We start from the raw sequence: 14247 nt of genomic DNA on the forward strand, positions 1-14247 counted from the left end.
AACAGACAGTATATCTTTATCTATAATGAGCCACCGCCCATTTCAAGCTCTCTCTTATTCCTCTCACATCACTTCTTACTGGAATGTTGCATGGCCTAAAATTAAATGACTCTCAATGCGGCTACTGAGTCACAGAACCAAAATGGGAACCGGACAACTGTCAGAGTAGCTCAGTTACCAGGTGCGAAGGTCACATTAGACATGAAAGGGGAAAACCCACAGACTCCAAACATATCCTCTTGACAACAACACTCTAGATCTCCTGGCCTCTGTGGCTATGTTTCCATCCAAGCTGGAAATGTAGTTCATCATTTATTTTAGTACATTAAAATGAATAAAACTGAATATGAATATATTAAAATAAAAAATGTTTATTTTAAAATTAATTAATAAATAATAATAATAATAATAAATAATAAAAAATATATATATATATATACTGTTCAAAAGTTAGTAAGATCTGTAAAATATTTTAATGTTTTTGAAAGAAGTCTCTAATGCTGCATTGATGAAAAAATACAGCAAAAACTCTATTATTGTGAAATACTATAAAAATTTGGTTTTCTGTTAATACAAATATATAGATTGTAAATATATTTTAATAAATATAATATTTTAATTAAAAAAATTATATTATTATTACATTTATTTAAAAAAAACATTTAATTTATATATATCCTAAAATTTGCATTAAAGGGGTCATATGATGCTGCTAAAAAGAACATTATTTTGTGTATTTGGTGTAATGAAATGTGTTTATGCGGTTTAAGGTTTTAAAAAACATTATTTTCCACATACTGTATATTATTATTTCTCCTCTATGCCTCACCTTCTGAAACGTGTCAATTTTTACAAAGCTCATCGATCTGAAAAGCGAGGTGTGCTGTGATTGGCCAGCTATCCAGCGCGTTGTGATTGGCCGAATGCTTCAAGCGTGTGACGGAAATGTTACACCTCTTAACATATTGTGATGCCTTGTCCGGCCAGAGCGACAAGACATAAACATAAAACCCATTATAAATGTGATATAAACATGATTTCGTGTCTTCTTTTGGAAGGCCAAACAAAGTAGTTTCACTTTCTCAACGAAACAGTGTCACACACCGCGGCCTTGTGTGAACCACGGCTGGCTTGTTTGAGCAGAGGTGGGCGACTTGCGGTGGATTCTACGAAGGAGCGTACCTTGTGCTTGCGGCAACCACATGTGACGACCCCAGGCTGGACTCCACTTCATCCACGGTGAAAGCCGATTCAGCGATCCACAGTGCAAAGTTGATGTATTTCCTCAGCGACCAGCACGGATCAGCTCCAGGCATGACGAAGCGAATATCGTCCTCTTTTGGAAGGCCAAACTAAGCTTTCCCAGTGAAACACACAGCGCCTATATGACATTGCGGCGGCGGCAACAACAATACTACAACGAGAATAGGTATGCCTTCTTTCTTTGCATGAACATCTGGGCGGCGTTATGCAAATCTTCCCACATACTGAAGTAGGGATGTGGGGGAGTGTTAGAACGAGCCGTTTTAGGAGGGCGTGGACATGTCTCAACTTTTATACAGAATATCTCTTTGGATTTGAGACTTTAGTCTTTGCAACTTTACAGATCTTCTTTATTCACCAAGAGCTTGTAACACTCCAAAGAGAAAGGAAAATTAAAAAATTGCATCAAATGACCCCTTTCAAATATGTGGATTGATTTACAGAGCAGCTTACAGACCAGGAGCACACTACCTATTTCAAGGCGTTTAGATCTTCTGATTTATTTATAGTAACAATTTATTATTTATTAATTATCTTTTATTTAGTAATGACTTTTCATTTATTTATTGTTTATAATTGAGTTATTTTGACTTTGATATACTAAAAGTAAAACCTTTTTTCAGAAAGTGACCTGTTGCCATGAAATAGACACATCTACCGATCCGTTTCCATCACAGTGTCATATGAACTCTGTGACCTCTGGCTATAAGGGTCATGGCTTTATCAGTGACCTTCTAAAACTTCCATTACACAGTGGTTTGAAAGTAAGCAGCAAACCATAATGCTCAGCTGACTGTAATGTCACAATGTGTCTCGTGGGAAGAATAGTCTAAAATAGCCTCCCAAATATAAACATATGATAAAGTGTAAGCATGTCCTCTGTCCTCTGCCTGTGCCTCTGCTGCTGTCTAATCTAAAAAAGCACAATGTTTTACCTAGACATAAAAAGTCAAATAATGAGGATAAATTCATGCCTTCAAGAAGGCTTATTTAAAGTCGACTAGTCATTATTGTATTTTAAGGTACAGGACACAGCTTGTGAATGTGGGTCTGTCTGTGTAAACATGAATGAAAATGGCTCTACATTATCAGTAAATGTCATCTCATTTGTGCCTCTCAGCATGATGGGATATTTTAAGGGTCCAGTGTGCTGTGTTGACTCTTTACTCTGTCTGAGAATGTCAGCTGTAGAGTTAAACCCAGCTGGTTGGGCTGCTGGATGAATGGCAAGCTTATATTATGCTTATGTCATTGCACAGGCCCTGCGCAGTAAATCTAATAGGTTATTTTGAGGTTGATGGCCTCAGCTTGCAGCGGGCCATCCATAGAACCAGATTCTCTATGTTCAGCTCCCCCATTGCCCTACCCAAAAGAGTTTGTGAATGAATTTGCAGGTTGAGCACAAAGTTGAATGCTCGAATTAACAACGCACACAATTTCCATATTTGTTTCTCGTAACTTTTGAAAGTAGAGGAAAAACTGTTAAAACTGGTTGTGGTTGTATTTGAGCTAAGACACTTGGAATTGCTCACCTTTTATTCAAATGACTACTTTTGATTATCTACTGTATGCAAAATAATCTTAACTTAATGCAGTCCAACATGTTTTAAAGTTTAGTGATGAGTTTAAATAGAATTTCACATTTTTTTTCTCTGTAAAAATAAAAAGGTGAAAATATTTTTTCAGGGTAACTTTTAAAATAAATCTCCTTCAGACAATTAATTCCCCAATACATTTGCATTTATATGTATGTCTTTAGCAGATGCTTTCTACCCGGAGAGATATTCAATACAACAGAAATCACATTATGTAGCATATGAAATACAAATATAGCTGACAATCTCACCGTGTTCATGTATTCCTACAGAAGAAGAAAAATCCTCACCAGTGATGCAGAATCGTCTTTGGATTGGACTAAAAACACTAGTCTGTTTAACTGAATCCAGCTCCTGTGTCTGGTCTTGTGATGTCAGAATCACATTTGCCTAATTCAATAAGATTTCCTTCTGCGCGGCACTCAAAGGTCAGGAAAAGCAACAGTTTTCCTTCATTTACATGTTACTTACTTTACTCTCATTTGTATTCATACTAAGAAGTGAATCATTATGTGTGGTGCATTTATTTTAATAATCATCAACAGTTCTCTCTCAATCTCCGTACCCCTCATAGCTATAAAAATTCAATACTGGTCCATTTCTGATGCAGACAATAAACAATTTATTTTTTTAATTAACTGTACATAACATTATAAAACAAAGTGCAGCACAACTTAAAATGGTCAAAATGAAGTACAGTGTATAGATGATGTATGTTCCAAGTCACTTTTAAGAGCTGTTTAGTTAGGGCTGAAGGCAATCTTCCAGTTTTATTGTTAGCTTAGTGTGTTCAAACATGCCAAAACATGACAATAAATAAATGACTTTGATCTCCTCTATTCAAATATGAAGTGTAGTATCAAAATGAAAAGACAAACAGACTTGAGTAAGCCTCAAAATATGAATTTTTTTGTTTTCAAAATAAACTTTGCTTTATAAAGACCGCAAACAGGTGGAGACAAAACCTCTGCAAAACAAAGAGCGGTTTTTACCAAAGATCACAACTGATTGCAAATGGCAACAGGTAAGGCACTTGCATGTCCAAAGAAAAAAAAATGTCTTGTACTCAAATCAGCAGCAGCTGGGAGGAGGTATGCAAAACTACAACTTTGATCTCTTTGGGAGGCCATCTTCTTTTGGCAATCGTCATAATTTTGATTTGCAGAAATACTTTTTACCCCCCAGGACTACACAGTTTGAAATGGGAAAGTTCTCATTATATGCATTTTTTTTAAATGGGAAAAATAAATGAATAAATAAAAAGCAAATTTTAAGTTCCAAATCATTTGGAATTTGCAAAAGCAATATGAAATACGTCTCACAGCTTTAAAATAAAAATAAGAACATAATAGTTAAATACAGCAGTGACTGAACCCAAGTGGACCACATGGAGAAAAACCCCATTTCATTCAAAACTCTTTCGTTTCTCTCACATTTGTTATTCTTCTTAATGAAAACTAGTTACTTTTCACATTATTGTATAAATAAAGATGATTCGCTTCAAATTCTTGCTTACACTTATTGCACAGGCCACTTTGCATATTTCTTTCAAAAAAAAAAAAAAAAAAAAAAAACCTTAGTAAGCAACACAAAGACCAATAACATTAATTATTAAATTACATATATAAATATATGACAAAATAATTCAGGTCAAGTTTAACCAATACTTGCAAACTTAACTAGTTATCTTTGAGCACTAATCAAGCTTTGTGTTCTTTCACAAATATCATACACCATCATGGTATTAAACTGACAAGCTCAAGCAGGTCCCTATACCCACAATATTATAACAAACTGTGCATACCTGTTAAAACCTAACGTACATGACTGTCATGATCAGATGTCACTTCATATAGGAGACACTTTAAAAGGACCTTTTAAAGGACAATAGTGAACATCCTATGATCAACTTGAAGACTGTATTGTACTAATATGTTGCTGCTAAAGCCTTTTGCACATCACAGGCTACAATTTGTACAATAAACAGCTTAAGCTAAATTACATAACAGGAGCTACTCTAGTAGCACATTTCAGATGTAGTTGATCTGATAAACACCAGCTGAAAAGCAAATTAGTGTTGTAAGACAAATAGCCAACCACATTCATGTTGCATTTTTCTCTGGAAATAGACAATAATTATGTGGCTTTGTTGATGTCATTCAAGTAACTATCAGGTTGGAATAAAACATAATCATACATTTCAGGCTAAGCTTTAGTCTTAAAGTACTTTTGTGGAGCAACATTTTGATTAAAAGTTCCACACAGGTTTGTGGAACTATACGGTTTTTGAAGGCAAGTTTACCAAAAAGTTGCCAATTAAATATCCAGGACTACAGTGTTTAATTTTAATAGCCAATTAGGGATGGATTTCTGTTTTTTAAAGCTTATGGTTTGGGCTCAGATTTTGATCATGTTTTAATAAAGCCATAGCTCAAATGTTATCATGGAAATGTATTAATATATACATCTAAATTGATTCAGTTTTTAAATAACTTATAAATACTCGCCTACCACCTTATTTGGTCCAACCAGTAATTTCTATGGTTTGAAAATTTCTATTATTAGTAGTACATAACAAGTGTTCTGATTAGTTATTCCATAGCACCCTTTTAATTTTCACATTTATGTGCACCTTTAAGGTTTACAATCATCTAAATCAGATAAATTGTCTCTTTATGCTATCAGATCATCACAACTGCATGATTGGTTCATTTGCAGCAGCACCTAAATTTGCTGGTGAACAAACCGGGAGGCAAAATATCACAGATGCTGTTAGAATATCAACCAAAGGGCACAAAATTGGGTTTTAAAGTTTAAAACAGTTTAAATTATGGAGATCAAACAAATATTTGAGGAAAATCATTGCTGATTTAAAAAGGTCTGATTATGTGACCTATCGATGGGCCACATGTATTTTAAAACCTTAACAGGTAGGGCTTCCTTTAGCAAGACAAAGAAAAGCCGTATCAACAAAGCCGTTAATGAAGGTCCAAGCCAGAGCATGCTTTAATATATATCTTCGTTAAAGCACAGACAGACACATGAAGAATGCAGTGCAGTTATGTAAAGGGCTGCTGGAAGGACGTCCAAGCCTGGCCTGATTGTTCTCACGAGGTGTCTTGCAGCATTGGCCTCCATGGTTGCTCTCGATGGCTGTAGGACTGGATCGGTCCCATTCACTGAGAAAGCAGTTCTGACATCTTGAAGTCAGCTTTTCAAACTCTGCAACACAGTTGGAGTTAAAGAGAGCTTGGGGGAGCAAGAGGATTGCACGCAAATAGCAGGCTCTTGGTCATCGTAGTCAACGGAGACTGCGGTGGAGAGCGTCAGGTCCTCTGTGGAGATGGCCAAGTCACCTAGCTTGGCAAGTGAATTAGACCTTTTGAGTTGGGAGGACATGGTCAGTCCGGCGAGCCGCACACGGGTCTCGATCTCTTGAGCTCGCTGACATACCAAGCCCGGCTGGCCTCTGCGAATTCTCGGCAGACTATCGCTGCTGGAGCTGCGTGTCAGGGCCGAGCCCGGTGCGAGCGTTTGCTGGAGTTCACTGGAGCCAGGGTGCGAGCTGGGGATGTTCCCCTCATCCACTTCCATGTCCTCTATGGCAGAGTCCTCTATGCTCAAGTCCATCTGTTCCGACTGAGGACCGGACATTTGCACCAGCTGTGTATCCAGGTGGGCCCCCTGACTGAGCTCCGCCGTAGGCCTCTCACCACCCAGACTGAGCGTCAGGAGAGTGAGCTCTGTCACAGGACTGCTGGAGCTTTCCTTGCTCCCCTCGTCCTCCCCTTCCATTCTGTCCTCAGTCTCCAAGGAATAACGCAAATCCTGAGGAAGGTCTTCGCAGCTCGGTTGCTTGTGGCAAGTGTCCGAGTTGGCTCGACCGAAGCAACGAATGCACTGGCAGTGCCCGCTGCTCATGTGATGCAGAGGGGCAGGAGGAGGCACCTTATTGGCGGAGACAGGACTGAATTTGTGTCCTCTGGGGGCCTGGATGGACATACTGGGCAGGCCAGTGTGACGTGACAGGTTAAGGCGATGGGTGCGACGTTCGCAGCGGCGGCCGCTGGGCAGGCGCAGGCAGTCTCGGCACGACTGATATGAGGGCTTCACTTTGTAGGGCTTTCCAATGCTAGCACTGTCCTAAACCGATGAATACACACAGGCAGGGAGAATGCATGGTTAGGTTTTTTAAAGGTGTAAGAGTACGGGATGCTTTAGAGTATGTAAAGTGTTTAGGATGGATTCACAGAAAAGAGCTCTTTGAGCTATAAGCTTGCATACAAGCCAGGAGAGCTGCCGCTACAGCTAAGACGTCATACTCACGTCAAAGCCAGAAGGGCAGCTGCGTTTCCCGGCCAGCCTGTTGCTGTTGTTGGCGTTCTCGTTGTTAAAGCGGTTCGAGTTAGCCAGGCTCTCGTCTTCCCTCGGCGTCTCCTCGCCACGAGCTAAGGCGGCCATCTCCGCCTCCTCCTTTTGTGCTTCCTCCTCGTCCTCCTCCTCCACCGTGCTAAACTCCAGCCTCAAGCGCATGTCCTCTATAGGCTCCAGTCGGCCGCAGGTCTGGGCCGCTGTGCACTCCCCAGGAAGGGCCAAGTGAGCCATGGGGAAGCCTTCATCGTCCAACAATGCATCCCTCTCTACGTCCTCAATCTCAATAAAGACTCGTTCCATGCCTAAAAGTGGAGGACCTCGAACTGGAGTGGAAGGTTCACTGTCCAGAGCGGTGTCTGAGAGTCGCCGGAAGTAGTAGTTGTAATTGAGATGGTCTGTCGGCTCTTCTCCACAGCAGGGGGAAGCACTTGCTCCACCATGGCCCCAAGCGGTCTCCTCTTGATCGGGGTGCAGTGAGGAAAATTGAGGAGTCTGGTCACCACTGGCAGCTGAAGCCTGAAGGCCCTCCAGCGAATACTCATCACCGTCTGGTTGCCAGAGTTTATTGTGTCTCTGCTTGCTACAATGACAGGAAACAAAGGTAGCAGTCACCTCTTGATTGTGAAAAAAAAAAAAATACAGTCCAGGAAAACTGAGAAGACAAAAGGAAGCTAGGTTTGGTCTCTTTAGTCCATGTTTGAAAGACTATGCGGTCACCAATAACAGTTGACTTTTAGGCTTGTGTCCCCAAAAGGCTGTCTAACTAATACATCTTTCACTAGCACCAAACCAGCATAAACCACCCTCGACCAGCATGGAAATTCATGCTGTTCCCAAGCAGCTCTTTTCATATTATTCACATCGACATTCACAATGATTAACAAATGTGCATAATAACAAAAGCACATATTAAAATGGAATACAATGTGTATGCATAAATTTATATGTGAATACAAAAGCAAAAAGAGATCAGCAATAAAAAGGACATGTGTCTAATTATCTTGGCTTTTCCCACCTGGCATCTAAAATCCCCTCGTACTCAGCAAGTTGTTTCATAAAAGCTGGATTGGGCTGTGCTATATTCCTCTTCTGTTTGACAAAAGTGTATGCCTTTTCATGTGACCATCCATACTCCTTCATAGCATAAGCAATGACGGTGGATGCTGAGCGACTCACTCCCATCTTGCAATGTACAAGGCATTTAGAGTTGTTTTTCCTATATGAAAGACATACAGGGCACCCACGTCAAAAAAAGCTTCTTTTTTTTTTTTGTACAATACTTTATTGAATGAAACAGCACATGACATAAACAATAACACACATTTCAAATCTTGAAAGTAACTCACTTGGCTTTAACTATGAAGTTGTAGGTTTCGTTCCAGTGTGCCAGCAGATCTGTAGTCTCATCATCGTAAACACGGATATTACAATAACAAAAGGTACCTGGGAAAAAGTTGTCAATCTCTCTTGTGACATTGAGGATATACCCAACCCTGCATAAAAATAACCTGATGTTAGATTGTTTACTGCTGATTTGTGTTAAATACGCATTATTTTAACTCAACGCACAGTCGTCGATGTATATCAGCACTGACCCAGAGTCTTGAAGTTCCTCCAAGTTGGATGCATTCCATTCTGAGCCCTGAAATTAATGAGATGTACAACAACCATAGTTTTATTTGTTTTAGAGTCTTAAAGCTCCTGTCGATAACCATGTAATTTTGTTGTAAACTTAAAGGCGACTAAGAATTATCTTTTTTTTAATCGTGACAGTTAATCATATCTGCAGTCTCCTGTGTATGCTTGTTTACATAGTGTAAATGCTGCAGATTGGCCCTTCTTACCATTTGTGAACTTATCTGTAATGTTTTGGTGTTTTCAATAACCAGAAGGATTTTTTTTTTTCTGCGGATTAATCCAGAATCGTCTGAGAAAGCAGGGCAATGCATTAGTGCATGCATGCAGGTTTGTTTTTTTCCTCCCAGCCCTATCAGTGAACTCACACTATGTGCTTGGCTTTTTAGGTAAGCAAACATCTTGAGCAAACAAGAATCAAACATGGATGGCAAAGAAATCTTGGAGGAAGCTTTACCAGGTACAGATGGTCAAATATGAGTGTAGCCTTGTCCATCTGGCCCAGGATTAGCAGCATCTCATTGTCAATAAACTCTTTATACTCCCTCAGGTTGCAGCTCATATGTTGTTCCAGTTCATTTCGGATCTACAGAAGTGAAAGGATTCAGTTTAAATCTCCTTCCATGGCTGATGCATTCGTGTAAACCATGGCATAAAAGCCTCATTACATATACCTCCTTAGAAGTAATATTTTCCAGGTCCTGAAACATCATTATGTTTCGGAGTTTGGCTTTGATCATACACTCTGTTCTCTCTCTCTCTGTTGGCCTGTGCATGACATGAAAAACAATGTTAATATAAGCTAAATCTTTTAGGGTTTTAGTCCCATAATAAGCTCCAAAAATAAAATGTTAGTACCATATAAGAATATTTAAACCTATTTTACCACAATCAGTTTATCAGTCTGCTGTAGCATGTAAGATTCATCCTACTTTTCACTATCCGCGGACATATAACTCACTGATCAGAAAACATGACTGGCGAATCAGGCCGTGTGGTCTCCAGATCTGTCATAGCATTCCACTCATTGATACAGCTCTGCTCTGAGGAGATGCAGCTCTCATAATAGCCAACCCATGTAAGGGCCATTCCTCCTGGAAAATAGTTGTATCTGCGGGACACCTCACATGCTTTGTGCAACACCTGGAGGGCAGACCTGCAATATACATAAAGTCAAACATAAATGATTTATCAAGTACGTGAAAACACACTATAAAAAAAAATACTATCAGAGGATACTTGACAGTAAACGTACCACATGGCCTGGACTGACACAGGCTTAAAAACATGTAGTCTTCCTGCTGTGCTCACACTGAAACCTCTGGGGGATGAGATGAGGGGAGTTTAGGCATGTAAAATACGAGCTATGACATAATTCATGATTACACAGAAATGCATAAGCAGGCAGCAGGATGACGCTGCTTTCCAGGGTTGGTTAGTGGAACAATTTAACACCACAAACCAGTGGAAAATTCTCTCTACTGTACATAATGCGTCTGCCAATAGCCTCCAGGTCACATGCACAGAGAATATAAACATGTTATTCCCTACCGAACCTGAACCTGTCATTCTCTGCACACATATATAAAGTGATTTTAAATGTGACCAAAGATAGACGGTGCATTTTTATATGTATGGTATGCGCAAGCAATCAAGTAACTGAGATAAAAACCAACAGCATTTATTGAAACAAAATAGAATTGAGTCAGGAAAATCACTATGAGTTATTTAAGTATAGGTTTTAACCTAGAAGTAGGATTTAACTTGCCTTACAGGAAGTGAATTAAGATATTTACCCATCACCATCCAAATGAATCTTGGTATCACTCCAAAGTGGAAGAGTCATCCCAATAGAGCAACTTTTACTACAACAAACAAACAAACATTTGTGTCTACCAATAAGTGTAGCATAAAGAATGCATTTGGATCATGACCGGACTGACCAGATTCCTACCTGTCCTTATCTGTAAAATCCATCCCAAGCAGTATGTTTTCTTCAGTGTCCTGACGCCCATTTGTGTAGACAACCACCATGTACCGCACATGGTCCATCCAACCGCTTTCTAACCTAACAACCTGTTAATGGAGATGGTGTACGTTGGTGTACTATGCACATTGCGATGAGTAGCCATTCCTACATTGTACTGGACACAATGTTTGTCACTTACTAATTTAATTCTGTCCTCGGCACGGAGGGTGTTTATCATTACTTGTAGATGCTGTGGTAGATCCCCTTTAACAACAACAGCAACAAAAATTAGCAATTAAAAAACAAAAATCAGAGATTTGTGGACACTAAATCACTATTTTCATCAACAGTGTAGCTGAAGCTGTTAATGGAAAATCCACTTTTACTGTTGTGGACCACCATACTTTCTCCCAATAATCAGAAATGACCAAATTGCTCCGATATTTGATAATCTTGATGCTGTTCTGCTGCACTGCATTACGCACTGATATATTTGCTGATATAATGACAAAAACGTTTAAAATTTAAATTTTCAAGCTGTTTTGCCTCATCCGCATCTAAATGACTGAGATGGCCAATCTAATTCAAAAAAGAAGGCTTTACTGTTCACAGAAACCAAAAACTTCACTTTTAACTGTGCCATAGTGCAAGGTAAGATGAAACCAGCCAAACATTTAATATTTGACAACTGTTTTATGATAGAAATGTTAAACAAATGACAGTAATATCCAGTGATGCAAAATACTTTTCATTTATTCCCTTAAATCCTTCATTATTTAAGTTTTCAAATTCTTCACACACATGAAATTGATGTGGGTTTACCTGCATTTTTATGATGGGTGGGTGTTCTGGGCCCTTGTGCACTGCTGCCTTGCTGTAAAAACAGAGCTGCCCCTTTTACCATGAAGAAACTTTCACTCAGGCTGAAATAGGCCACACACACAATTATGAAGACACTCCAGAATTAAGATTAATTTTCATAGTTAAAAAAGGATAAATGGATTAAATAAGATGAATAAAAATAGCACCGACCTTAGGTTTGCCTTTCGATCATCATCACTCCCTAAATCCTGACAAATAAAACAGCAGAAGTGGAATTACAAAGGGCCCTATACTGTATGAAATTACTTTGCATATATCAATCAATTCTGAATACCTCTATTTATGGTTTAGATATACAAAGCCTTAAACGGAATTCTTTAAATAGTAGGCCTACACAGAAACGTTTTATGTTTAGGCAAAACAAAACAGTTTGGATAAGATTTAGGGCACATTACAAAAAAAAAAAATGAAAGCCTCAGGGAGGGACATTACTGTGGGCTTATGCTGTAGTAGGCTAGCTCATTAGTGGGCTGTCTCAAAGAAGCCTGAACAGCAAAATCATGACAATATTCTGGGTCCCATGATTGGTCAGTCACCAGGCAGAGTATCTATTCAATGACATCATTGCAGTGAGTGTGCTGAGAGTAGTGAGGGGAAGACTCGGTTCTTTCGAGCAGTTCGTTTCAAAGAACCGGTTCCAAAAAAAAAAAAAAAAAAGGTCATGGGGTAATTTAGTTTGGTCTTATTTATCTTTTATCTGCCCCTGTTAAGTCAAGTGAAACTAAATTTATATTTATAAACTAAATATAATTTAAATTCATATTAAACTGTATGAAACATAATTAACCTCACTTCTCAGAAAAAGTTTTTGCATGAGCTTAAATTTTTTTTTTTTCCTATCTCATTCATATTCAAAATGCACTTGATATTACATAAGTTTAAACTCATTATCAATGGCACATGCCAGAACGGAGAATTCTCGGTTATGAGGCGTTTACTCGTAAACCAATCTGAAACATTCAGTTCAATTGTAATCTTAATTTCATAGTGGTTTTATGAATCGGTTCAACCGATTCTTTGAAAAGATTCGACTCAATGATCAAATGATAATGAGTTTCGTTCATAGTGAGAACTGCCAAACGCTCAACTGGTCACAAGTATCATATTACTAAGAAATTGGTGTAAAGCATATTTGTGGTATGACTGAATTGATACTGCGTTCAGTATATACAAGGCAGCCGATTTATTAGGCTACCACTTTATCCCCAACACACCCAAATAAGGTAATGTTATTGAATGTAGGGTAGGATAAACTGAAATAACAATTGCACCATGCACACAGTCACTAAAGGAAAATTATGATCATAAAGTTCAGCCACAAACATAAATATATTCCTTCATTTCAACAAGAGAAACATAATTCAGCACTGGCATGCTTTGCTTTGTTTTGGCAAATCTAGTTAATCCCCATCGTCATCCACACTGCCTAAAAACAACCTCCTCCTCGCTAACTTCAGCATGCGCTCGTCTACAGGGCAGGTTGAACTCGGTGACTTCTTGTAGTATCACATTTGCACATCATTAGAAAGGAGAAACGATCCCCGAGCAACAGGCCCGGCTAATTTTAGCAGTTTAGGCGCTATTTACACATGCATCCCCGGCATTTCCTCCGCCGGTCAGCCTCCACTCACCTCCCCCGCGTTGGTGCTGGCTGAGGATGCGGCGCTGGGTGTAGGGGAGCGCTGCAGAGTCACCAGAGCCATGGCTGTGCTGCAAAGCGTTCAGGGAAACCTCACAGGCGCTCCGGTCCGAGATATCCTGTTCTGGACCCGCCAGGGACGGGGTTAATGCATTCAGAGGCGCATTAAATCTATTTAGCGGAGCGATAAACCCATCATCGGCTTTGCCATACAACTCGGCGATTCCGCAAATTCTCATTCACGCCAACGATGCCAATAAACAACTGTCTGTGCTCTATCTTCGCGGCTGGAGCGTTGATTTAGTGGCCAGACATAATGCACCTTGTTTCGGGAACCGTCCGTGGTTGGTGTAGTTCTGTGATCGTCTGCGTTAGATATGGGCTTCTGGGCCAACCGCGTGAAGGTGACTTGCACTTCTCCCTGACAACAGTGCATCCTATGCAGACTCAACACCCAATCATCCACATACTACTCAAGCCCTTATGATGTCGACTATCTCGAAACTAACGTAATGCTTGATGGCCAGATTTTCCTCCCTATGACGAGGAGAAATTTGTATGGTTCAGCAACCAAAAATGGAGCTGAGTCTGTGTTTTGTCATGCAAATTGAATACTCCAAAATACCTCATGAAATGACATTTTTGTTTTTTTTAATTTAGCAGACATATATTTTAAATTATTTTCAATTAATGTGGGCTTATTCTATAATATGCTGATTTGTACTCTTCCTAGAAAAATCAAAATCAAAAATACTGAAAATATTGATGACTCATCTTGCACTACACAAATATTTGCCCAATCAAATTCTCTCTAGAAAATTTTTTTCCCTCCCCCTGCAGTCAATCAGCAACTAGCAAATCATGGCTGCTGTATCTCAATTAAAGTCTGT

The 14247-nt window shown here is 39.3% G+C and overlaps 1 protein-coding gene across 1 annotated transcript; it reads right to left on the reverse strand.

The window, feature by feature from the left end:
- Positions 1–3442: 3442 nt before the first annotated feature.
- Positions 3443–14004, reverse strand: ssh1b (slingshot protein phosphatase 1b). Its single transcript, XM_042724114.1, has 15 exons — positions 13350–14004; positions 11869–11906; positions 11659–11759; positions 11036–11100; positions 10822–10943; positions 10664–10732; positions 10123–10188; positions 9829–10023; positions 9542–9635; positions 9325–9453; positions 8828–8874; positions 8579–8725; positions 8248–8448; positions 7185–7812; positions 3443–7001 (listed from the first exon to the last, which is right to left on the reverse strand). Exons 1-15 carry the CDS (start codon positions 13419–13421, stop codon positions 6066–6068), a joined length of 2910 nt encoding a protein of 969 aa, XP_042580048.1. The 5' UTR covers positions 13422–14004; the 3' UTR covers positions 3443–6065.
- Between the last annotated feature and the right edge of the window lie 243 nt (positions 14005–14247).

The sequence above is a fragment of the Cyprinus carpio genome, chromosome B5 (genome assembly GCF_018340385.1).
Source record: "Cyprinus carpio isolate SPL01 chromosome B5, ASM1834038v1, whole genome shotgun sequence".
NCBI classification, from domain to species: Eukaryota; Metazoa; Chordata; class Actinopteri; order Cypriniformes; family Cyprinidae; genus Cyprinus; species Cyprinus carpio.